Genomic DNA, 27,863 nt, shown 5'->3' on the forward strand with positions numbered 1-27,863 from the left:
CATTGATAGCTACAGTTGGAGATGAGGCATATGAGCTGATAACGAACCTCACGAGTCCGAAGAAACCATCGGAGCTAGCTTACGAAGCAGTTGTCAGTTTAGTCAAAGATCATTTACAACCGACTCCGTCAGTCTTAGCCGAACGCTATAGAGTTAGACTAAAGAGACAGGGCACTGAATGTATCAGCGATTATACTTCGTATCCAAATCCAAGACAACAAATATAATTTACTAGCAGCAGTACACGTTATCGTGCAGTCCAAGTCACACATTTTAGAGATTATAGTATTTAAAAAACAAGTTCGCGCTGTCCCTCTCACTCGCTACGCTGCGTTCCTGCTTCGACATCGCTCCTCCAGTACTCATTACATGTTTTTGTGTTAGTCCGAGTCACACGTATTTTCGCCAAAATAGTGTTCCTCTAAATATGTGTACCTAATTGTGTTTCGATTAATGTTTATTGTGCGCTGAATAAGAAGTATAGAATCAAAACATTATTTGAACTGCCGACCGCCGTACCCTCGAACGAAAAATTGATGTTTATTCAGCTCGGCAAGTCTAGTCTCGTTTGCCATACTTACATGGCAGTTAAACTTTCAATTTGAAATTGTAGGTATATTCGTTTAGCGTAATAAACTTATTACCTAAGAAATCAAGTAAGTAATTTTTACGTTCATACGAAATCACTTACTACAACTACCTTCTTTTTTGAATAAATAAATTACGGAAAAAATAAGTATGGGGCTACAAATAGATTACAATTTGAACTTTAAATAATTGTAATACGTACTATTATAGTATTATTTACTAATATAATATTATTTAGATTTCATTTTATGATTGCATAAAATGCAATGTTCACTCACAATTATTTTTTTTTACGAGATGCTTTCGCGTACAGATTTAAATATACAAACCATATCTGAATAAAGTTAATATATACTAGGTAATCGTTTCACGAAAGCGGCTTTTACCATGTCCGATCTACCCTACCATACAATAAAACAGATAACAATGGTAATCCTTGCCGATTGGTAATAAGTGCCTATGAATGATAACAAAACGCGTCTTTATGCAAATGTACATACACAGTACCAACAAGTTTAATGAGCGTCTTATGAGGATACCTATAGGTATAAATATACAGGAGTAATGTCAATCAATACACAATCTATAAGACATTGGAAGACTATTTAGTCTGACTGACAGTTTAAAGTGTTTAATGCCATTAATCGACGTATACAAACGGGCCGTGCTATGCGTGCTCCGATACCGTGCGCCCCATGCCCCATATGAGGGCCATAGTGAATCTATCGTATGGATCATGACGGATTAGGTAGTAGGCTTTAATCGGACATCGCGGTATCGTCGAGTCTTGGGTCCAATCGATGTGGTCGCCTCCTAAATTTGATCATCAGTTAGTTACCCGCTTTGTTATTATTAGACAGCTTTGATTAACATAATATAATATAATTTTAAAATGAAATATATTATGGAAAGATATACTTGATTTGTGTAATATTGTGGACTCCGTCTAATAATAATTCTCCTTTCCGTGAGTACTTAGACGCTTAGGTTTACTGTGCAACAAGATATTCATCAAACAGAAAATCGGTATTAACTGTGTTGATTAAAGTTTTAATGTAATTTTATAATGCACATTAATTAATAGTTCAAAATTAAAACACATATTAAATAAACATTTTCTTATAAATGAGATGTCGACATGGTACTATATTTGCCCCACTTTAATAGTGAAGAGGCTATCATTACTCCACAATCATTGTGTCGAGGGCTCCGCTTTCACAGCGTCGAGGTTATATTTGCCCCACTTTAATAGTGAAGAGGCTATCATTACTCCACAACCATTGTGTCGAGGGCTCCGCTTTCACAGCGTCGAAGCTATATTTGCCCCACTTTAATAGTGATGAGGCTATCATTACTCCACAATCATTGTGTCGAGGGCTCCGCTTTAACAGCGTTGAAGCTATATTTGCCCCACTTTAATAGTGATGAGGCTATCATTACTCCACAATCATTGTGTCGAGGGCTCCGCTTTAACAGCGTCGAAGCTATATTTGCCCCACTTTAATAGTGATGAGGCTATCATTACTCCACAACCATTGTGTCGAGGGCTCCGTTTTAACAGCGTCGAAGCTATATTTGCCCCACTTTAATAGTGAAGAGGCTATCATTACTCCACAGTCATTGTGTCGAGGGCTCCGCTTTAACAGCATTGAAGCTATATTTGCCCCACTTTAATAGTGATGAGGCTATCATTACTCCACAACCATTGTGTCGAGGGCTCCGCTTTAACAGCGTCGAAGCTATATTTGCCCCACTTTAATAGTGATGAGGCTATCATTACTCCACAATCACTGTGTCGAGGGCTCCGCTTTAACAGCGTTGAAGCTATATTTGCCCCACTTTAATAGTGATGAGGCTATCATTACTCCACAACCATTGTGTCGAGTGCTCCGCTTTCACAGCGTCGAAGCTATATTTGCCCCACTTTAATAGTGAAGAGGCTATCATTACTCCACAGTCATTGTGTCGAGGGCTCCGCTTTCACAGCGTTGAAGCCATATTTGCCCCACTTTAATAGTGAAGAGGCTATCATTACTCCACAATATTGTGTCGAGGGCTCCGCTTTCACAGCGTCGAGGCTATATGTACCCCACTTTAATAGTGAGGAGGCTATCATTACTCCACAATCATTGTGTCGAGGGCTCTGCTGTCGTAGTGTTGAGGCTAAGTTTGCCCCACGTCATAGTGAGGATGCTATCATTACTCCACAATAATTGTGTCAAGGGGTCCGCTGTCGCAGCTGTCGCAGTGACGAAGATATATGCCGCACTTTAAGTTATATGTACTATACAATTCCACAATAATCGTATCGAGGCCTCCATTTCCGCAGCGTCGAGGCTATATGTGCTTCATTTTAAGTGTCGAGGTTATAATGCTTCGGTCATTTGGTTCTTCGGTTGCTTTGCTCCTTTTGGTCGCTTCGCTCTTCGGTCGCTTCGCACTTCGGTCGCTACGCTCTTCGGTCACTTCGCTCTTCGGTCTACAGTCGGTCATTATACATATCTCAAAATGATATCGTCAAAGATATATAACGTTGCTCTACTATAACAGTGTTGATGCCAATGTAATGATTGAAGACTTTAATAGTATTGGAAGTAGCTTTACGCATGTAAATATAAGGGACTAAAGAGCAAAAATATTTAAGGTTGAGCTAAAGTTTACAGGACTTGTAAAAATAATGAAATATAAAGGAGGTTCTTGTTACGCTGAGGTAATTTAATAGGTGTTAATGCGGCCTAAAATACCTTAAACAAAATGTACGCAATGTCATTGCCCTTACAGACAAAGAAATGCTGTATGTAAACAACATATAGGAAAAAATATATCTGTAAACCCTTTAACCCAAATTTATGATTCGTACTCATATCACGCTGTTATATACTCCTAATAACTTCAAGCGTCAGCTTTGATATGCTGTCAAGAATATACCATATCAACGAGCCTAATGTAATAAATCCGGTACAATTTACTTACGGATTCTCAGCTCCAAACTTCAGGGGAACATCGCCGCATCAAACAAGAGGTGAACCGCCGTTGATGCACTATCCCGCGACGCGAAATAAGTGCTGTAAATTGTGCAACCATGCAACTAGAGTTATGCTGCCACGTGTTGCAGTCGCTTGCGCTAAGTAGCTAGATTAATAATCGCAATAAAGGGTTGAAATCCTTTAACAATAACATTATTATTGTCTGAAATGTAAATGCTCGGGTTGTCATATTGTCTTGCTGTAAAAGAAAGCTTAAATAGTTTTCATTTTTCGTCGCAATGCACACTGTACAGTTTTATTGTAGGTAACGTTAAAAAATGTTACTCCTTAAAATGAAGTACAAGTTACAAGTCATGCCAGATATTTTGTTCACAAATATATCATAACTCAACACATAATCTACCTAAGTTCCTTGCCACTTGTTAGCGTAGTAGCCATCATCGTTCAGATACGCATAAGCAGATGAGATTAGCTATTTAGTTATAAATAATATCATATTACTATTTCTTGATCTGTGGTAATAACTAAAATTAGTCCATCTATATTTTCAAAGTGATAAGTTTCAAATACTTAATACCTACAGGATACTCTACTAGTAATTGTCCAGACTTAGTTTTAAAGTACTTACATATAGCCTTGATATTTATGGTAGCTTTACAATGAAGAAAATTCTCCTTTATCTACCTCACTCAAAGGCTATTTACCGAGGAAAGTATTGATTGCTGTATTCAAAATTAACTTTAAAGTGTCGTAACATAAAATTAGATTATATTTTAGGGTCAGTAACGCGAATGTAATATACCTCTGCAGTAGCGGGCATTCATAGGCTACGGTGATTGTTTACCATCAGGCAGGCCGTATGCTTGTTTGTCTCCGTTGTAATTACATCCAGAGAATGGTTGGTAAATTCTAAATTATACAAAATGGTTTGTTTATATGGTTACAGACAGAAAATGCCCATCTAAAACTTATTTAGAGCCAACTAAAGCTTGAAAACACATTTACACTTAATGGCGTCCTGGCTTGTAAATGACATAAAAATAGTTGTACCTTGTGAATATTAAGATATATACAACTTTATCAATATACTACAGTGAAATCAAAGAAAGTTTTATACTTTTTTAATATTAACGAAATGAAATACCAAGAGCAATTTCACTCCTTAATTTTATTATGCTATACATACATTTTACATTTATACTATGTGGATACATAAATAATTATTTAAATTGGATATAAATTAATAACTTCTAGGTGGTACGTTGTTCTCTTTAGTCAAAATCAATAATATCAGTATGTTCGTAACATACTGATTTGATATCGATATTTTATTTTATTTTCGCATTCAGGATTTGAATTTAAATACAAAGCTCTGAACATCTGCTAGTAAATTATATTTGTTGTCTTGGATTTGGATACGAAGTATAATTAATAATCAAACGAACTTACCTGTGAAGTTTGATTACAATTATGCGAGTATCCAAATCCAAGACAACAAAGACCCGCCCCCCATCCCCAAAAATGAAAATAAAATAGTCTCTGTTAATAACACAAAAATAACTCTGAAATAATGAGTACTGGAGGAGCGATGTCGAAGCAGGAACGCAGCGTAGCGAGTGAGAGGGACAGCGCGAACTTGTTTTTTAAATACTATAATCTCTAAAATGTGTGACTTGGACTGCACGATAACGTGTACTGCTGCTAGTAAATTATATTTGTTGTCTTGGATTTGGATACTCGCATAATTGTAATCAAACTTCACAGGCAAGTTCGTTTGATTATTAATTATGTGGCGGACTTAAAGAAGGCAGCCGGGTTTTGTAAATTTGAGTCTAATTTGAACATTAATCTGCGGGACCAGTTTGTTTGTGGTATCAGAAGCGATCAGACTAGACAACGTTTGTTTGCCGAAGATGAAGATTTGAGCTTTACAGACGCAGTTAAGAAAGCGACGACTTTAGAGGTGGCAAATCGACGGGAGAGGCCAACGGCGAGGGTGCTGCGGCGGCAACTGCCCCAGTACACGCCATTACCGCAGCATACATAGATCGGCGTATCAACGCTGGTGGCCACGGATGCGCGGACTTGGTGGCTCACCAGGGCGGAGCTCGAGTGGAGGCACTCGCGGACATGGCGGCTCACCAAGGCGGAGCTCGGGTGGAGTCACCCACCAGTGCGGCGGGTGCGGCGCGAACAGCCATACCTACCAGACCTGCAAGTTCCGGAGCTACGAGTACAGCCGGTGCAGGCGCACTGGACATTTACGTCGCGTCTGTCCAGAACTGACGGCGGAGAGGTCGCGCGCTGGACGGACTCAAGGTTCGTTATGGTGCCACAGAGAAAGAATATAGAAGATATAAATAAGGCACGAACATAGACCAGCAGAACAGAATATATTGACAACTTCAGAATGACAAACATGTTTCTTTTCTTGACACCTTTCCTACATTACAAAGACGAGCCCTTTAAACCAATACATATTTTTAAAAAAAACTTAAAAGAGGTATCCAGTGTTAACAGCTTTGATTAACGCAACATGTTTTTTTGTGTCTAGTAATTCCTTTTTATAAATGTCAACGGTTCTGTCAATCCCCCTTAGTATCTGTCACTGTGGGGCATTGTTATTTATATTATTTCCGTCGTATCTCAATTGCAAATTACTTATTTAGCATTATCTTATTCTAGTTTTTTGTTAATATGATACAAGTGATCGTGCTCGGTGCATGGGCGTTGCATTTCTCGTAGTGTATTCCGTATCCAATCGGTTCTTGAGCTAATACTGCAAATACAGGTAAGCAATGGTGATTTGTGATCTCTCAGCTGTGTCAAGATGTCGCGTTATTATTGATGTTATCTCATCTAGATGTATTTTGGAACATATGGTCGGCGGTAACAGCATAGCGGTATGTATGTTTATGGTAAAAACTATGGGAAATGACAGTAGGATAACCACTTGGATGACCTTGAGTAAATCTACGGCCTAGGAAAGTTTATCTAGGTATAGACAGACCTTATGTCCATAGATAGATTTAGATCTGAGGTTTGCGACTTAGCCTACTAGCCTTGGGCTTTAATCACTAACCTGTGGATAGAACAATTGAAGATTCTGCTGGTTGTTTGAATTTTATGGACTAGTTGCCAAACATGGTGTAAAGGTAACTTAGTGCAGCAATTGGATATTTAAAATATAAGGTCAATGTGGCCAATCCCTTTTAGGCAGAATTCTGTACATAATGTGTGCATATATGATGATAACATGTGCATATGTGTGATATTAGCATGAGGGGTAAAACAACAACTTTACCCCCTTGTAAAACAAATAACTATTTCGATAACCAGGCAATATAACATTGTCATTCATTAAACCATGCTAAGTGATAGTAAGTATCATATCAGTACATGAATTGGACTATACATCCACTCCTTTTTATATGAGTTTCTGTCTGCGACGCAACTACATCTGCCTAGAACTCTTCTTCCTTCTTCTTCTTTTCATCCTGTTACCCCCTGCTGGGGTGTAGGACTCGAACCATTTTCTTCCACTGACTCCAGTCCTGGGCAGCTTGGGTAACCTCCTCCCACCCCATCCCCAATACACCCAACTCTTGCTCCACGGAACGGCACCAAGTAGATTTAGGTCAACCATGTTTCCGGTTTCCGAGCATCTTCCAGATCAGGGCCACCTTGGATAGGTGGGTGTCAGGCTTCCTGAGGATATGCCCAATCCAATGCCATTTGCGCGTTTGTATTTCCTTATATACCAGTGCTTATCCGGTTATTCTCCATAAGTGAGCGTTTGTGATCAAGTTAGGCCAAAAGATGCGCAGAATTTGTTCACAAACACTTGGAGTTTTGTCATTAGGTCTTTGCGGAAAAACCAGCTTTTGCACCCATACAGTAACACGGCCTTAACATTGGAATTGAAAATCCTCACTTTAGTTCTTCTCGTCAGGGTAAAGGAGTCCACACAGATTTATGCGGGCTGAAAGCGGCTCGGGCTTTGTTTATTCGTGTTTCAATGTCAGCTTCCATTCCTCCACTCTGGTCGACAATACTGCCCAGATAGCAAAAATAAAATGACCATAGCAGTCCGTTTCTACTTGAGTTTATTAAATATGCAAAAAAAATTGGTTGGCGGTCTGGATCCGGATCGCGGTCCGCCATTTGGTGACCCCTGGCCTAGAATGATCATTTGCGTGATTAAAACTATTGTGTGTCCTGGATTCAAGGATTGACCAGGCTATGGAAGGCCCTCTGCTTGAAAGTTGTTAAATGGGCACTTCTGACAAAATCACACACTTGTTGAAATCTTTTCAATATTATATTTATATTCTTCATATGCTATTTTTAGCTGCTTTTTACTAGACTTTTTAGCTGTTAAGCGAAATTTGACCTTTGTGAGTGAATCTGCCAGCAAGCAATATAATAGGTATTTCTTGGAAATTTCAAATCATATTTAGTTAATTGTAAAATTTACTGTTTAGGGTTCCATACCAAAAAGGTACAAAAGGAACCCTTATGGTGCGACTCTGTCTGTCCGTCCATCTGTCACAACACTAAATATTTCAAGAACCACTTAAGCTATCGATTTGAAATTTGGAATAGTTATGAACAACGCTAACCCAAACGCTAAAGCAAAATGTGAAAAAAATACTATTTCCCTTATAACCGAAGTTTATCAAAGAAAAAGTTTAATTTTATTTTTTTACACAATATTAACATTACTATAAATTTTACAGGAAAAATATAAAATTTCTATGACATTATATTAAAGACACCTTTTTTCAAATTAAAAACAATTTTTGAAATTGGTTTACATGTTAGAGAATTATCCTCGTAAAATTACATACGTGCACATCGCGCATATAGATGGCGCTGTACACAATCATACTTACAATTAGTATAGGTAGATCAAGATCAAAAGTCCTTATAGCCTTTATAGTTAGTTATACGAGATAACTCAAAGTTTGTACGGAACCCTCGGTGCGCGAGTAAAACGAACTCGCACCTGACTGGTTTTATATTTTATTTGTAGTTAGGTATTAACAAACTGATTGACAAAATGAAATATCGACATGTCTGTTATCGATGTTACCTTAACCTTATAGATATTTTTAACATTGTATGAGAAGATAGCTACCGCGAAATACACAACACGTACGATATCTTCTTTGATATATTGGAGTTTGCTTTTCTTCAGGCATTGTATACTGCAGTTTACGTTTTTATTTTTAAGTACTAAATATATGTATCGATTTTCATTCTTGATATTTATCGATCACATATTTATCGATGTTTCATTTTGTCAAACACTTGTTTTTGCCTCAATAACTTCTATATCTGATAATATGTCATAAATTAATTTATTTACCTTTAATTTTAACATTTTATATGTCATATTTATATGTTAGTCACATACAAATGAGAGCAAGACTTACTGGTTACACCACAGCACATAATTTAAAAATACACCCTATACATATAATAAAAATATATACTGTACCTAATAAATAACTGCACACACCGACCTATTTTGAATTTTTATGTAATTGAAAGCCATATGTTTTTCAATTTTGTTTTAGTTAAGCAACTGGTATAAAACTACTTGTTTAGCTCACAAAACATCACCTATACATTTTACTTTGACTTAAATTTTCGTCTACTCTGTTCTTTGTTAGTTAAGACTCTTAAAGGTCAGGTTTAAGTAATTTAAACAAAACTTACATACTTGACATCTTTGCAGATCATTGAGGATGACATTGATTGAAGGCGTGGGGGATGAAGTTGTCCAATTCGTGGCCGCGCTGGCGGTGGTGGCCGTCGGCATGCTGGCCTGGTGGTCTACCAACGCCCGGCCGGACCGCTACCGGACCGTGCTGGTCATGCGGTCGCGCGCACACCCCGTTACAGTCAGCATACGGCCCAGTCCCAGTAAGTACAGATGTGTTTCTGTGCGGTGTGCTTTGCTGGTGGCCCACCAAAGCTCAGCGACTGTCCTATCCTGGCCTGTGGCCTAGCCCCAGTAAGTACAGTGCTGTGTGCTCGTGCTGGTCATGTGGTCGCAAACCCCGTCACAGTCAGCATACGGCCTAGTCCCAGTAAGTACAGATGTGTTTCTGTGTGGTGTGTCGTGCTGGTGGCCCACCAAAGCTCGGCAACTGTCCTAGTTTGTCCTGTGGCCGAGCCCCAGTAAGTACAGTGGTGTATGCTCGTGCTGGTGGTTCACCAATGCTCGGCTGGACCGTGCTGGTCATGCGGTCGCGCGCATTACCCGTCACAATCAGCACATGCTCTTATGTTGTAGATAATTCATAAACGTTTGTCAAATATATTTTATTTAATATACCGTTAAGAACCTTTTGGGATTGGGATTTTTTTGACGGATCTAACATAAGTTGTAGAATCAGACTTGTTTTATTCGCTGATGACACAAAGATTATGGAAAACCCGCTATCAGCCATAACATCATACAGCAGGACTTAGACTGCATTTTACAATGGACCACAGATTGGCATATAACTAGCGTACGGACAAGTGGTGGCATTTTGAACAGAGCGGGAAATGGAGTCGCCTTGGTGCATTTTATGATTAACGAGTAATATATGATTTTTCGAAAACATATTTATTACACTTTATAATTCTTATTCAAGTAGTGCCAAAGTTTTTAGACTAACTATGTATATTGTCAGAAAACTTTCATCTATTGGAATTTTTGTACCTACATTCTGACTTCTCTATCGATTCAGGTATAATTTGGTAAGATTGTTTTATAAAATTAAACTCGTCTTTTAAATTTTCATTCCTAAACAGTGCTTGAGCTTTTTTATAGCAATGGCCTCGTTTGTGTTCAACTGTATTACGATGTTTCGAATAACATCAAAATGTTTATCGTAGTAAATACAAGCATTTAACCAGGTGCCCCATCTAGTTATTATAGGTTCTGGTGGTGAAGGCACATTTGCAGCGTGGTCCTTAAAAAACCGAACGCGATGGGGTGACTTTAAGAAAATTTTCTTGACATTTGATATCACAGAATTCACTAATTTATGTTCCGACCGTACCTGTTCTGCGACTCTGTGTAACCCATGTGCTAAGCAAGTAACGTTCTTTACTTTTCTGTAGGTTTTCTTTAAAATTTTGCCAGCTGCAATCATGTATGCAGCACTATCAGTACAGAATATCAAAAGATTATTTAAATTTTCGGATAAGTTGTCCTGCCGCAAAAATTTTTAACTTTCGTCAACCACAGATGCAATTGTTTTAGCGTTTACAAGTTTGACGACTGTACATGCTAGTAAATATGGTATTTGTAATGCATCATCTAGTGATTTTATAATTACGTTTACCACGCAGTTGCCAACATCATCAAGAGTTTCATCTACTGCAAGCCATAAGTTAGAATTCAAAAAAAATATGTCTTATTTTGTCTCTTCAGGAAGCTTTCTGTTTTTGTCGAGATATTTTTCAAAGAACTTTCTAAATTCTGGATGTTTTACTCGTATCCAAGAGATGTTGCACGCAATTCGGAATACACATAAGTTGTAGACAAAGGTATCGTTTTCATTAACACGTTTTTCAATGTTATATCTTTTCATTTGTGTCACATGATACACACACACACACACACACATGGTACACGCTATTGTTATCCTTATATACAAGATTATCGTATGGTTCAATCCACTTCAAAATTGTCGATTCTGGTGGGTCATTCATATTGTTTCATTTATATTTCTGCTATCGTTCTGTTTTAAATTATTAGCGTAGCGTATTACAAAAACACATAAGTATAGCAAACTGTTGTCTAAATTGACAACATCATATTATTTTGTCGTATCTACAGTTTATAAAGTTTTTGGCCAGTAATCAATTAAGGTTGTATATGGTTAAAAAGTATATTGATTGAATGTGAGAGAGCAAGAGAAATAGATTTTATGAGTTAAATAAATATCATATAAAATTTGAATTTATTTATTCAATCATAAAAAGTTAGAAGATAATAACGACTCCATTTCCTGCTCTGTTCAAAATGCCACCACTTGTCCGTACACTACTTATAACCCTCAACGCAGACAAGCGCACTGTACTTCATATAGGTAAAAAAATCCCTAAGCGCATGCACATATACTGGGCACAGGCCTCCTCTCGTGCGCGTCTCGCGTGCGTCTCTTTAGGTTAACCAAAAAAGCCAACTCTATTTTATATATGACCAAGAAAGCTTTTCGTTATATGGATAAGAATTTCTTCAATAGGCTCTGTAGTCTTACAGAGCCTATTTAAGAGATTCTTAGAGAGATTATAGATTCTATATGTCTATGTATAAGACCCTTATTGGAATATTTTCGAAAATACATTAATCTTATTGAAAGAATCCAAAGAACAGGAACAAAACTGGTAAGTACCATCTCTTCGCAACCGAACCGTAAACCGAACATACGAAGATAGAAATTCGGGTTGACAACTTGAAGCAGCGAAGGCTACGCGGTTACTTAATAGAAACATACAAAACATTTATAACAGGACACTACAGTGTACCCGCATTAAGTGATATTTTCACTCGGAATATATGTGAAAGACTGAGAGGACATTCCCTGAAGCTGACACGGACGCAGTGTAGTAGCAACCCTAGACGACACTTCCTGTCTAACCGCGTAGTGAAAGTGTGGAACAGTTTGCCCGAATTCGTAATCAGTGCACGCTTAGTGAACCCTTTTAAAAACAGACTCGACAAACATTTTATAAATGGACAAAACACAGCACAAGTGCAGGACATTGATGTGCACGTATCAGCTATAAGCTGCCTGTGCATATGTAAATATAATAATAACACATTTTAACATTGATTCACGCATATTTATTATGTTAGGCCATCATGATATTTTTTAAATCTCTACCTAAATTCGCATTTTGCTGATAATGATACCTATCTTGTATTGACTTATTTTTCAGAGTACATAACATTAGGTGCCTTATCAGTACTGCTTATCGAGATTTTAAAGTCTTGAATGTATTACCACGTTAGTTTTTCCTTCCAGGGCCTGCAACAATCGTCACAAGTACAGTTGCCACGGTTTCTACGCCAGCATCTACCTCTGCATCAAATGGTAAGCTTAAGATTTTAGAAGGGGCATCGTGAAGTCAACGAACCGTTTTGTAACTATCTACAAATATTTTGAAGTGCATCAGAAACTCAAGAGACCGAAATCTGACGCCAAGACGAGCAAAGCGAAGCGAAAGGGCACTACCTACCTATTCTCGATATCAGATAAACAAAATTCTCGGGATATAATGTCAATAGTGGACTTAACTTACATCGACCGGGATATTAACCGTGATTAGATATAGATACCTGATAATATACTGGCTCTGTCCTTGGGGTAATATCGGGAGCTCAAAAACAATATAAAAGGAAATCACGGATTATATCCCGGTCGATTTAAGTCTAGTGAAACTAACCGTGAATCTTTCAAAACTGTTGCTGTTCAAAATAGTGGATTTATTAAGCATAATAGGATAGGATAGTATTAGTATACAAACAACAAAAAAATTCAAGTTTGAAATTTTTAGCTCCTAAGCGGGTGTAAAGGGGGGTGGAATTTATTGGAGTAAAAGAGAAAGATTTCCGCAATTTGCAAACTTCGGTGTTCGCGGTAGGCCCTCAGGGTAGGAAATTTCCTCGCGCGGCAAACGCCCGGCCTCGCGCGGTCGAATGCTCGTGTAACTTTAGCCACAGCACGTTTGCCTTACCCGAGCCAATTTGCTCGGCAAGATAGCGTCAGTCAGTCAGCTGTTCAAAATGATGCCGCACGTAATGGCTGCAGTGGCTTGCGTGTTTTTTTTTGGTATTTAAAGCAATTCAAAAGAAAATGAGGAAGAAACGAAGGACACGACAATTTGCGACACTCTTTATTATTATTATTTTCCAACATTATCATGTTTTGACAGTGGCTCAGCTAAGCCAAGGTCGCGCTCGGGCGAAGAAAACGCGCGCGCCCCCTCGGCCGAGGCACGTCTACACTGGCCGTTTTGTGCGCGAGGAAATGGTCTCGCGCGTATGCTCGCTCTGTGTGGACCCGCCTATTCCCCAGAGTTTCGCCACGTATTTGCGCGCCAGCACCACACGATGTGAAAGAGATTTTATACAAATCTCTTTCACATCTACCATTTTGGCGCCCCCCTACCATTTGGCGCATAGAGCGGCCGCTCTCTCGCTCTACCCTAGGACCCGCCGCTCTGCGAATTTGAGGCGCGAGGCGCCTCGGACCGCGAGGCCGAGGCCCACGTGGCCCACGTCGCCCACGCCTAGCGCCGCCTCTGGGGAAGGATATTGAATATTTTTCAACGGGGAGGAAGGGAGGGGCGTTAGGGAAAAAAGGAGTTGAAGTTTGTATGGGAAATCAGTAAAGCAGGTCCCATCCCCATCAAAAATATTTTCATGTAAAATGTTGCCAAGACGAGACCATAAGGCTCGCACTATCAAAAAGGTATCCGATTTCTTCTAGAGCCAAGCTTCTAACTCTACAAGCGCTCACTTCACAAACTCTACACCTTAGTCAATATATAGCTTGGCCGTTTCGCTACCGTCACAAGGGCGTAAGGTGACAATTTATTCACTATTCATTATTGTTTATTATACAATACTTATTGTAGTAACGAAACGGCTACATATTTTGACTAAGGTGTAGATAATGTGAAGTTAGGTCCAAGTTATGAGGGTTAAAAAAAACGACGAAGCGCTTCAAGAAAAGGTAGGTAGTGCCCATGCGCTTCGCTTTGCTCGGGGGGGCACTACCGTGCCTCCAGATTTAAGTATTTTTCTATTTATCGTTGTCTAGTACGCACAACACACACCTAATCGAGCTTAAATACCGTCGAGATAAGTAAGTAAATAATTTCCATACCCTTCTAGGGTCGCGATGAGGACATTATTAAAATAATTATTATAAAATGTAGCAATTTATTTTTATTGTGGTATAATAAAATAAATAATGTTATTATTTATTGTTACTTGATTGATTAGGTGATATCATTACTAGTACTAGGTACACTAATTCTTTTTAACTTCCTTTTTAGGATAGTTATCATAGAATGCTGTTTATCACAATATGCAGATCTTTCTGAATTTCTATTTATGATATTTAAATCTAAAACAAATATTATTAGCTGTGTGGTGCGGATGTTACCTGCCCACTTAAACTCAAGTTGTTTAAGGCCAGGTGATCGAAAAGCACACGCTACAGTAAGCGACGCCATAAGTACAAGACGCATCTTATTACATATAGACTAGAATATGTGTTTAACCACACATGTTTGATTTCCCAGGAACTACAGAGGAGGCGCCCCGGGACAACTCCAGGGTGATCCCCCTGCAGGAGATGGACAGCATCGTGGACGCCGACATGGCCATGATGGACAACAATCGCCTGCACTTCTACAGGAGGATTGACTGTATGTTTAGACTAGTTATAGTATAAATCGGAGTTTCTCACACTTTTTAACTCGCGTACCCCTAATCAATTTTGAAACCTCATAATGAAACAAACCATTCTGTTTTTATGAAAATCGTTGGTGGTTTGAGAACCACTGGCATAAATGCTCTTATCAATTGAAAATTGACGTCAGAACAGAGCAAATTTATTTTTACGTATTTTAAATAATAAGTAAAAAAAGGTAAGGTCATGTGGGGCGAGAGAAACAGTTTGAGGAGTGTTTCTTTTGCTCCTAAATTTTACCCCATCTTACGTTATATAACTTAAGATTTTTATTAGTTCTTATCTACTTTCACCTGTCCCAGAGAATATCTGTTCTGTGTACTTATATCTAAACCATTTTAGCGCCCCACACGCCGCTGCTAACACCAGACTTATCGGGCGACGAGGTGGAGGAGGAGCGGACGCGCGCCGGCGCCGCGCAGATGCAGGAGATGGACAGCATCGTGAGCGCCATGGAGGCCGACGTCACTGCCCGGGACTTGTTCACGCCAGGTCAGTTGTCAGGTTGTCACACCTTGCTGACCGACACGTGGACACATGCAGGAGATAGACAGCTTCGTCACTTCGTCAGCACTATGGTGGCCGAAAGTAGCTTGAAATGATTCGTGTAATATTTATTACTCATAGTCAGTGCGTTGCTTTTTTGCTATGCGAACCTGGCTGACATACTACCTTCTATTTACAAGGAAAAGAACAAAAGGAAAATATTTAGTGACTTACCATAATGAAATATGTACAATTTATAACCTCATATCATTAATTATAAGTTGAAAAAATGTGTCCCCTGAATCCGATGGACATCGCAGCCTGCGTCTAGCATCACACTCGACGATTCTAAAACCTATAAATAATTCACACTTTGAAATCATATTCCAAACAGTTGCTGAGAGATAGATTTAAGGTAATTAAAGGTAGTTATAGCGCCGCATAGTCTGGGATTAATTAATCACGCTCATGATAGAAACTCGATTAGATACAGTAGGCTTTTGATGCAGCTACGGTGACACTGTCTGTTTTGTGGTTCATACTGCCTTAGGAGCGCACCAATTGGGCAATACCATCATCATTCAGCAGAATTTAAGAAATTATGATTAATTTTATATTCATTCATTAGTTAAAATTACACGCTTGATAAAAAAGCCATGAAAATGTTCTATTCATCGTGCACACTTTTAATTGACAATTCATATACCTTATTCCAATGAGATAAAGTCCACCGATAGTCATTTATTCCCTGGGGTTCCTGTTTGACGGGAGCAAAAATGCACTTCTGCTAGTGGTTAATTCAATATCAAATATTCTATCGACATCGATATGAAGCAATTTTTGAATGATCGTAATGATATAAACCTCTTCGCGTCCAGAGAAAATGGCTACTTTTATCGAAATTGCGTTGATAAACAAAATGTCACACGTTAACGTTAATTTATGTCCGTTAAATATGCAATATTCGATCCTTGTTTGTTGATCAATTTTATACTACGTCGGTGGCAAACAAGCATACGGCCCGCCTGATGGTAAGCAGTCTCCGTAGCCTATGTACGCCTGCAACTCCAGAGGATTTTTACGATCATTCAAAAATTGCTTCATATCTTAGAGCATTTAACCAACTGGAGCTGGAGACTCCTTGTCTGTAATTTTCGGTACAAAACAGTCTGCCGATTTTTGCCGGGGAGGGCCACGTCAAGTGTACAGTCACGTCTGAAAATATCGGTACGAAAAATGTGCCTAAAATATACACCTAAATACCTAAAGGTTGTCTGGAAGAGATCGCTTTTTAACGATAAGACCGCCTGATGTTACCTGGTTCTATTTTCCTTTAAAATGTATTTGTAGTTTTACATGTATGTAAAATGTATAATTGTTGGTGCAATAAAGAATATTTACTTACTTAAAATATGTATACAATACACTACCTTAATATATGGGCTATAAAGTCGTGTATACATAATTAGATATTTTTGGCACTTTTTAGGGTTCTTTAGCCAAATGGCAAAAATCGGAACCCTTATAGATTCGTCATGTCCGTCTGTCTGTCCGATTATTTCGTATCGATATTTTCAGACGTGACCGTACGTAACGTACAAATAGCCCTGTCAGATAAACGTCAGTCCATATGGTCCAATAGTCATACTCAAGTCATAAAATGAGTATGACGTGAGTATGACCATTGGCCGAGGTTTTCGACAGGCGTAAGCTCTTAAAGGCGACTCCAGTTGGTTTAATGCTCTAAGCTTCAAATGGATGTCGATAGAAGAGTCGATATTTAACTAAGCACTAGCAGTAGTGCAATTTTGTTCCCGTGAAACCAGGGTTTCTTTTTATATGTGTGTGCTAGTTCATTGGCAATGTCTGAGTGTGGGATTTTTTATCGGATATGTTTTGTGTTCCAAATCGCACCGAAGGTCCCTGAATCATACAAAATTCTATTATTATATCCCTTAATGTTTTATTTTATTGATAAATTAATTTAGGTTATATATGTGTTAAGATATGGGAAGCGGTAGTTTTGTAGGCACATTCATTAGTCATTACATACCAACTGTTGGGCGTATCGGTACTAATAAAGATCATACAGGACGAGACTACGTCAATATAAAAGTGTAAATATCTATGTACGAAACTACCTAGGTTTAATAAATTAATCCATTTATTTGTATAGGTAAGATTCATCAATCATGTTTGTACTGAACCTTCAAATTTATCATTTAGAATCCTCGGTAAACTTTAAAGCGCGCCGTTGTTTTATGCGATAGACACAGCGTTGAACGCATGCGATCACGGAATGTAGAGAAAATGACAAATTGACGATGCGCTTACCGCAGCTGCGTTTGCCGCGTAAAAAATATACGGTCGTTAGATTATCTGATTTAAAATGGGTGTGCGGCAAACGCTTCGCGTTTGACTCTGCATTTATCGCATAATCCAAGCGCGTGCTTTACCTCGCTAACTTTGCCAACCTCTAAAATACCTACAAGGTCCATACTTGACGTAGCACTTGGCATGGAAACTTAGCGTGACGTTTAACTTCATACTTGAAGAAGTGAAATAAAAGTGACTAAGATGGCATATAGGTAGTTGAGAAATTGGGACTGGTACCGCAGTGACGGGGTAGCCTAGAGGTCCAGGGCGTTAGCCGCGATAGCGGAACCGGTTCGAATCCGGCCTCCGCCACTGGAGGGCTTAGTAGCTTTTTTTAGTATATGACATATTTTTCAATGTATAATGTGTTCTCATCCTTCCAGAAGCAAACTCATCCAGGGCGGGAGCTAAAGGTGACACAAAGGACAATAAAGATGATGCTGAGCCTGCCGGCGCTGAGGCCGCCGCCGCCGACGCCGATACCACGGCCGCCGATACCGACGCCGCCGCGAGGAAGATTCTCATCAAGCTTAAATATCTTAACGATACGCTCAAGGAAGTGGAGGGGAGTCTGGACGAGTTACTGAAGGACTTTAAATGGTGAGTTTTGTTAACTAGTAAATTCCGAACGGGCACCAACGGTGACGAGCAATAAAGACGATTTCGAGCCTGCCGCCGGCGCGAGGAAGATATTTATCAAACTTATATATCTTAACGTACGTAAGTAACGTAACGCTTCAAGAGGTTGAGGGGAGTTACTTAACGACCTTTAATGGTGAGTTTCAATTTGATAACGAATGTACAACAACTTATTGTAACTACGAGTATGAAAGGTAGAATAGAGCCTATTAGTGTTTTAATGGATAATTTAAAATTATGGACTACGGGTAGACCTGACTAAGTATATAGGAAATTAGATAAATTAAATAAAAAAAGGATGGAATAATTCTTGATATTAACCATTATAACATGAATAACTATACCTATAAACTAATAGATAAGTCCCTTCCTTTTCTGGTTCGAATTCATATCTATTTATATTATATATAAAATATTTATTTATTTTTATTTATATATATATGTGTATGCATTATTTTATGATTATTTTTCCATCTATGTATATTTGTATCTATGTGTATTCAAAACGTACATTTCATTAATTTCAGTGATTGTACACTTTTGTTTGTGTTGGTCATTCATTCACCGTTACTTCTGTTTTACTCATTTCCTCAAACGTTAACTGGAAGAGATCCCATACAGGGATAAGTTCGCCTTTGTTGTATTTAATTTACTCTGTAACTGTGTTTTTCGTGTTTTTATTTCTATGTACAATAAAGTATATACATACATACATACATACGTTGTTTATCAATAGAGTTATTATTATTAACCTCTCAGTAGGTCACAGGGTCAAGTCATAAATCAACTATTTAAATTAGACAAAGCAATAAGATGACTAATTCGTATCTCCCGTGGAAATACCTCTGTTAATGTAATAATATTGTGTGGTTTTACGATGACATTGCGACTTGCCACACGTGTATTGTACTTGATGACAATGATGACCTGTCAACCGCAGTCATAGATCACTCGTGTACTAGATGGAGCATGAAACAAGCCGCGAGATCGCCACACGTTGGTGTTCTCATACCGCTTGTATTATTTTTATTAGCGTTCACTTTTACATTTACGACCTTTATTACCTCGCACGTGAGTAAATTGAGTTTCGGTAAGCATCAGTTGTTCAAGCATAAAATGTATAGAAAAAGATGCAATCCAACATATGGTTTAAGAGCGCATATTAAAATTGGCGCTCTCATAACGCTTATTTTAGTTGCGTATAAACAAAAAAATTGTTTTAGTAAGCATTGGTTGTTCAAGTATAAATTGGCAAAGAATAGGATACAACTAAGTGGTAATAGAACGCTTATACGCGGTGGCCTCAATTTGATCGGCATGTATTTTTATAAGGGCTTCAATCGGGATCTTGTGTGTGGTAGTCTATGAGCGATTGCTTCATCGGCGCTGGCTTATCTCAAGCATAGAAAACTACTAATGATTAGTTTCAATAAAAAAATAAATTTAAATATATTTCATGTCCAAATATAATTTAAAAAAAATATGTCTTTTCAAAAGTAGTGTACCTAGTAGATAGTTTGGGTACCTTGTACCTACCACTTTTAGGATGAATTTGTGGCGGGTTACAAATTTCAATTTTTTTTTTAGTGATGTCACGTTACGTGTAACTTCCCGTTGTTATCTTAACTAATCTTAAGAAGACCGCTAACCGGCCGTAAAAGTTACATAATTATTTATTTCTTAAATCAAAACATCCGTCACAATGACTCATGAAGCTATTGTTCCCGTTTCCATGCCTTTTTCATTTTGCAATGTCGCGTTCCTTAGGGTTTTACGCACCGACTGTACGTTTGGGAAATTCTTATATGAATATGTGGTAAACAGGAAAAGTATGTTTACAGATATTTATTTATTTTGCGGTTTAAGTCAATTTGGTCGTAGGTACTTATGCTAAGGATTTTCATACGTAAGGTGAACCGTATACTGCTATAGAATCAATTTCCTCGACCGTCCCTAATAAAATTGTTTCTTATGGGCTACCATAAGATCAATTCGTGTACGATTCGATTTTCCAAACTTCGCCGAATTGATTCTTAAAAAATCTAACTACAAGCTCCCTATGAAGTAGACGGCATTTATTGTTAGATTCCCATCGTCCATATTCACATTATACTAATAATATGTAATTATGTTGTTATGTGTACACTATAAGGTAATACTCGTACATTTTGATATTTGTTACCTCGCAGGCGGCACTTCTCCGTGGAACTGTCAGCCGAGTCCCGCGTGCGACTGATCTTCAACGGGCGGGTCCTCCTCGACGACGGACTAACATTACGAGCGTGCGGTCTCCACGACCGCGCCGTCGTGCACTGCCTCGTGCACCCCAAGCGCGCCGTGCCCGCCCAGGTATACCCAGGAATCACGTGTATACAGTCGCCATCAAATATATCGGAGCGGTTAAGACGCTCACTAATTTCTGGACACGCTTCTATTGTCAAGGCGTTAAAGTGCTTTTTCAGATATTTTAAGCACCTTGACCGGTCTAATATATTTGATGGCACCTTTACAATAGGAATGAGCTGACATACAGGCGGCTTACACATGCGGATGCAGTTTGCCAGCGGGACATTGCCAATATCGCCATATACGTGCATAGCGCTGTCTCGCTAACATATCGTGACATACATTCCTGTATAATCTATCTACGTCAAAAACGACGTTAAGGCGTTCAAGCAACGTTTGCCTTTAACTTCTCGTCAGGCTTGCGGTAGACCGTAGACGCGTTGATCTCTAAAACAAACGTCTCTAATGATGATGATGTTCATCAGATCACCTTTTAGAAATCCAATTGCATTGCAAATCTTTAACCACATCGTAGCTAACCATAATTTCTCACCAAACGTCAGAGCTTTTACTTCCAGATAGTTTAAGGATAGCATATACTATAGAAACAAGACACGTTAAGATTCAATGCACTAACTTGATATATTTCTTATGTCCAGACTCTGAATCCAGAGGAAACGGGCACGCCCGAGTTGGTGACCGAGGGCACGCCGCCCGAGCGTGCCTGGGACCTGGAGAACATCCTCATGACGCTCGTCTCCGTGGCCCTGACCGTGGTCTGGTTCTTCAGGTAATTGTGCCCCCGAAGGTGACCGAGGGCACGCCCGAGCGCACCTGGGATCTGGAGAACATCCTCATGACGCTCGTCTCCGTGGCCCTGACCGTGGTCTGGTTCTTCAGGTAATTGTGCCCCCGAAGGTGACCGAGGGCACGCCCGAGCGCACCTGGGATCTGGAGAACATCCTCATGACGCTCGTCTCCGTGGCCCTGACCGTGGTCTGGTTCTTCAGGTAATTGTGCCCCCGAAGGTGACCGAGGGCACGCCCGAGCGCACCTGGGACCTGGAGAACATCCTCATGACGCTCGTCTCCGTGGCCCTGACCGTGGTCTGGTTCTTCAGGTAATTGTGCCCCCGAAGGTGACCGAGGGCACGCCCGAGCGCACCTGGGATCTGGAGAACATCCTCATGACGCTCGTCTCCGTGGCCCTGACCGTGGTCTGGTTCTTCAGGTAAGTGTGCCCCCGCAGGTGACCGAGGGCACGCCCGAGCGCACCTGGGACCTGGAGAACATCCTCATGACGCTCGTCTCCGTGGCCCTGACCGTGGTCTGGTTCTTCAGGTAATTGTGCCCCCGAAGGTGACCGAGGGCACGTCCGAGCGCACCTGGGACCTGGAGAACATCCTCATGACGCTCGTCTCCGTGGCCCTGACCGTGGTCTGGTTCTTCAGGTAACTGTGCCCCCGAAGGTGACCGAGGGCACGCCCGAGCGCACCTGGGATCTGGAGAACATCCTCATGACGCTCGTCTCCGTGGCCCTGACCGTGGTCTGGTTCTTCAGGTAAGTGTGCCCCCGCAGGTGACCGAGGGCACGCCCGAGCGCACCTGGGACCTGGAGAACATCCTCATGACGCTCCTCTCCGTGGCTCAGACCGTGGTCTGGTTCTACAGGTGAGTGTGCCTCCGCAGGTGACGGAGGGGGCACACTCATCTGGGGGGTTTAGCGGGCGGGAAGTTCATTACTGTATTTTTTAATTATTAAACATTTATCCACTGAGAAAAACGCAAACAGTCAATTATTATAGCCAAAGGCCGTGCCGTCTACACGACCCGGTCAGCTATCATTTCAAGCTATAGGAATAGGATAGAGTAAGATAGTAGGATATACTTTGGCAAGCTTTTTCCGTCAGTATTAAGTAAATTTGCCGCTTTTTTTCTACTGATGTTAATGGCTTAACAGACTATATATTGAATGAACGAATATTGAATGATGCTGAATGGCAGAATAAGCCTTTAACTTTTTTTCAAATAATTAAAGATGGAAATTCTTTTTGATGTGAAGGTTCATTGGAGTGATGGTTGATGCTTAAATAATGGTTACTCATGGTTACTTTACCTTATTTCCTCGCATGTTTGCAGAAAAGCACTATAATCGAATACTCGTCAACGAATTGCCCTTTTAGTTATGACGTGGGTATCTCAGCCCTACCTACGGACCGCGGAGCTCGATTTCTTTCGAATTCCTCTTGTGTAGCTTTGAAAGTTATCCTCAGGCGGTTACAGTGTAATATAGACCTTTTTTGATGCATTCCAAAAAATTTACGACTGTGCGTTATTTATAATAGGCGTGGTGTTCAAAGTCTTTAGTGTGGGAAACGAGACTAACCTAAGATATTAAATTAAAAGTGACCTTAAGGCCGGTTCGGTGCATAGTTGAGTCGCACGTAAATATATTATACGGTTATAAGCATGTATGTGGCTTTCCATGACAAAAGGTACCGTATGGTAACTGCATAAGGTGACTTGATATGGAAAGCCACATATATAATTTCTTAAATTTGGGGCATTAAAAATAAGTAGATCATATTTATCTATACGGAAATGAAAACTAAGATATCTCTACAAACAGCATTGCCCGACATTTTTGGTCAAGTTGAGTGCGTTTTTATATTAATTTAGAGTAATTATGCGTTTGTCAACAGGTGCGAATATTCGAACATGTTCACGGCGAGCGCGAGCGTGGCGCTGTTCGGGCTGACGGTGTTCTACAGCGTGGCCATCTTCGGCCTGTACCTGTCCGACACCTTCCACTTCGAGCGGCGGCCGCAGCCCGTGCCCAATAACTAGAAACCTTATTATCTAAACTGTTCGGTCGTTTTCAGGCTGCGATACTAAACCGATATAAGCGACGACGCTCAACTCTGATGGCTTATTTCAGGGGTCGGCAAACTTTTGAAAAGAGCCAACCGCAGGAAAAAATCGCCAAATTTAGGAATCTCATACAGCCGCATATGTTGTTTACGGTGGTCTAAGTACTCTAAATGTGATTTTTTTGGTCGCTCGGAATCGTACCTCCAAAGTGCCGCGGTTTGCCGATCCCTGGCGTAAATGAATAGCAAGCTGGCGCCACATATATTTGTCGATATGTTGTTGGACAATTATTGTAAAATTACTACGAACGATACATTCATCTTGGTGAAGACATCTATATGTAACTTTGTATGATCCATTTTGTTTTTCCAAGGGACAGGTGATGTTTACTACCATATTTTGTACATGAGTCACATCCGCTCATAATTTAACATCATCTAAACTGTCTGCACCAATTAGAGTTTATGTGCGTACAGGTAAACAAAAGGTTTTCAAAATTCTGATTTTAATTTTTATTCTGATTCGTTGCAATAACAATCTTTATTTACTATATAGAAGCCCGATTTAAAAGTAAATTGTATATTTAATATTGATTACCACCAACCACCATGGTTACCACCATCTAATTATTAAAAACCGAAAAGTAGTTTCATGATTAGTATTTTTTTTGTTTCTTAATTGGTACGGAAAATTTGATTAGAATAGATCTACACGTCGATTCACGAAAGCTGACACTAATGGAATTAATGAGTGAATGAAAATATACATTTATTATGTGTGTATCACATTAACCATTAATATGGTGACGCTGACTGTTTACTGATACAGGGAGCCGATTTTTGAATTTCGATCGCTCTATTTCGACTAGGTATTTAAATTCTAATATAATTGAAAAGGAGTGGTCAATACCACTAGATATTCCCAATTTCTATCGCTTGTTTTTCAAAAATAGCATTTCGCCGTTTTCCACAGATTTTCGAGTGATGAAATCGAGCGCTCGAAATTCGAAAAGCGCCACCCCCAGGTGTCACTCATATAATGTAAGTTTCGTACATAACGTTCGTGCCAAGGGGCCTACCGCGAAAACTGAAATTCGCGAACTGAAAATCTTTCTTTTTTACTCTCACTAAGACGTAATTAGAGTCACAGAGGAAAATGCCCGCAATTGACGAACTTCGATTTTCGCGGTTATAGCCCAGCTTTCGTGAATCGACCTGTAGAATTTATCTTAAAGGGATGTTAATTGTCATATTATTTATTGTATCGGGTTTTTGGGAGCGAAGACTCGGTCGCGAGTAAAATAATTATGGCCTCCAACTTCTCGGGATCTCGGGGATTCGGCTATTTTTGGTCTATTCTCATATCATGACTACTAGGCAAAGGTTTTGGGTGTAGAATTTCGTGTTTATAAAGTTGAGTATGACATTAACGCATTCAAGTTCTCTTAAAAATGTTATAGTAAGCGATGCGGTTTTTTTATGCTAGTCAGCCAGCCAATTTTTTATTGTGGTGCGTGGAACTTACTTATGTGTTACATTGCACTCACGGGGAAAGAGACCTATGCTCACCACTGGGCGATAAAAGGCTGATGTGATAATGAATATGAAAACCGCCAGGGACCTCATACTATTGTCACTGTGAGAAGGTACGAAATGGTACTGAAATTAAATGGCTTTGAAAGTGTTAATGTTAACTCTTTTTTTGACATGGAATGTCGAATCTAGCCTTGCACAAATAAGTAAAATAATAACAGAGACTGATCATCATTGAAGTTTCGTCGTAACCAAAAAGTTTAGCTCCCTATTGTAAAAGCATTATGGTATATTTTCGAATGGCCGGGTAATCGTTGTACTTGGGTGAATTAGTTTTAGAGACGTCGGTAGATAAAGCAGGATTTTTTGAAAACAGAATCTAATTAGATTCGAGACGTGTTGCTTGGACGTTACTTTCTGATAGTTATTTAGTTTCTCTGGGTACGTAAGGCTGCAAAGCGTTTCAGCCTGCCACTCGTTTATGCGCAGTTCCCTTTGAATCACTTAAACGCCAAGCTCCCGGGCGCAAGGAAGCTAATGTAAACCTTACTCGAAAGTGGGAAGGTTACTTTTACAGCGTCCGCCATAACACCTATAGGGCACGACTAGTAACGACGACTTTAGGTGTTCCTTGCGTTCAAAAGGTAAATGAAAAAAAAAAAAGACTCAAGCTCATAGAAGGATGTGCGACATATATTCCTAGAAATTTCTCACATTTTATAACATTATCAATGCGGTTGAAACGCTATGTGGTAGTTGAAATTGTTAGAAATTATGTAATTTACAAAAAAAAATTACGGACAGTATAGTCAATATTTTGTTGAACACGTCTTAAATTATTTTAACTACACTCCTTTATCTGCAGGCATCGATATATAGATCGTGTCATTCACGAGGGCGCGTGCCTTGGTTTGTATTGTCATGTCATTAAAGGTTAGATTTGTCAAATTCGCGCGTCATCGTGGGTGACACGATCTTAACTAGCAAACTGGTTCATAGCATAGCATCATCTAGCAAACTAATGTAAATATACACGTACCTACTAGATATATACTTTTTGTATTAATTTAGGTGTAAGATTCATTTAAATTTCATAATTATGTACCCATTTGGACACGCATTAATTTCTCATTGCTACATTATAGCGTGTTTGCACTTGTACATCTACATTCACGGAATTTGAATGTTTGTCACTTTTGAACCTTAATGCCATTACATATACATAATTGAAAATTGTCAAACCTTCAAATTCCGTGTACATACCAAATTAATAAAAACATACGGGATATCTACCTATGTATTTGCCACAATCACGGTACGAGAACGGGAACACGGCGAGTAAAGTCCAGTGTCCTGCGCTATACCTTTTATTGTTATTTACTTTTTAAGATCATTCATTATTCAAATAAAATATTGAGACTTCGTTGTAAATTTATTATGAGCATAATTCAATGAATTATTGTGACACCCTAGCTTATTCCTGTATGCTAATAAAGTTAGGGCACGTCTAGACTGAGTCGACAAGTGGTAAAAACCAAACCAAAATCGTGGTAAAAGGTGGGATTTTTTTCCCAGTAGTTACACTGTTTTTATTTGTATTGATTTTAGTGGTGGTAAGTACTGGGGAAAAAATACGTCATGCTCTCCAGCAACCCAACATTGCGTTATGGCATTTTTTTTATTTTACGAGGATTTAGTACACAATTGGTACTGAATACTTACTTGGAAAAAATTGTAGTTCTAGTTTGGGAGTACAAGCCAAACGAAGTTGGGGTTGCTGTAGAGCATCCGTCCAGCAACCCCTACTGAATTCCAACATAGGCTCAGAGTTTTCCAGCAAATAAGAAGCTGCAATATTATGTAACCAAATAAGTAAATTTAGTCTAGTTCAATGCCTCTTAGTTGCCAGGAAACTTGTAAGTAAAGCCAACTTTTGGCATTGGTCGTATCACGTGTATCGTAGTAGTAGTACAAAGGAAGTCGAAATAAATAGTTAAACATAACAGTAATCAGTATGTTATGGAAAGAATGCTCATGAAAGGTACTAACTACAAAATCGTGGTAATGGCAGTGGGTTGACACTCCTCCTTTCGGCTTTTCCCGGCTCCGTTCGGCAAAGCACGGACGGTAAGCATCGCGAGTGGACGTGTTGCAAAATTAAATAATAAATATAAAATTGCGTGTTTCCAAAAACAGACTTTAGTTAAAGCTTACTAGAACTTAAATTGCAATTTAAACATATAAAGTACTTTACAACGTTTTAAAGTGAAATCAGTGCGAGAAACGCTGCTAATCACCTCGGGTAAAGGAGACAGCTGCGATTTTTTACCTCTCTCACACAACAGCTACACCAGGAGCCTATACTGACCGCCACTAAAACCAACGACTTAAGGTAAATTATCGGCAAGCATGTCGAAGGATAGTATGGGAGTACGTAGCAGTGAATCGCAACCCGACTTGTCGAGCTCAGCAAAGTTGGATGAAAAAACGCCGCTGCGTAAGCGCAAAAATCCAGAGTCGGACTGTGAGTGTGTAAGAGAAATTACAAATCTGTCGATAAAAATGGAAACCATGTTTGCAAAGTTTTCAGATTCACAAAGTAAATAC

At 39.4% G+C, this 27,863-nt stretch overlaps 1 protein-coding gene across 1 annotated transcript; it reads left to right on the forward strand.

Annotated features, from left to right (window-relative positions):
• Positions 1-6,159: 6,159 nt before the first annotated feature.
• On the forward strand, positions 6,160-26,691 carry LOC133515909 (transmembrane and ubiquitin-like domain-containing protein 1). Its single transcript, XM_061848556.1, has 9 exons — positions 6,160-6,366; positions 9,319-9,506; positions 12,611-12,679; positions 14,898-15,023; positions 15,410-15,559; positions 18,313-18,529; positions 20,758-20,917; positions 21,514-21,644; positions 23,556-26,691. Exons 2-9 carry the CDS (start codon positions 9,329-9,331, stop codon positions 23,698-23,700), a joined length of 1,176 nt encoding a protein of 391 aa, XP_061704540.1. The 5' UTR covers positions 6,160-6,366; positions 9,319-9,328; the 3' UTR covers positions 23,701-26,691.
• Positions 26,692-27,863: the final 1,172 nt, after the last annotated feature.

This window comes from Cydia pomonella, chromosome 3 (genome assembly GCF_033807575.1).
Source record: "Cydia pomonella isolate Wapato2018A chromosome 3, ilCydPomo1, whole genome shotgun sequence".
NCBI classification, from domain to species: Eukaryota; Metazoa; Arthropoda; class Insecta; order Lepidoptera; family Tortricidae; genus Cydia; species Cydia pomonella.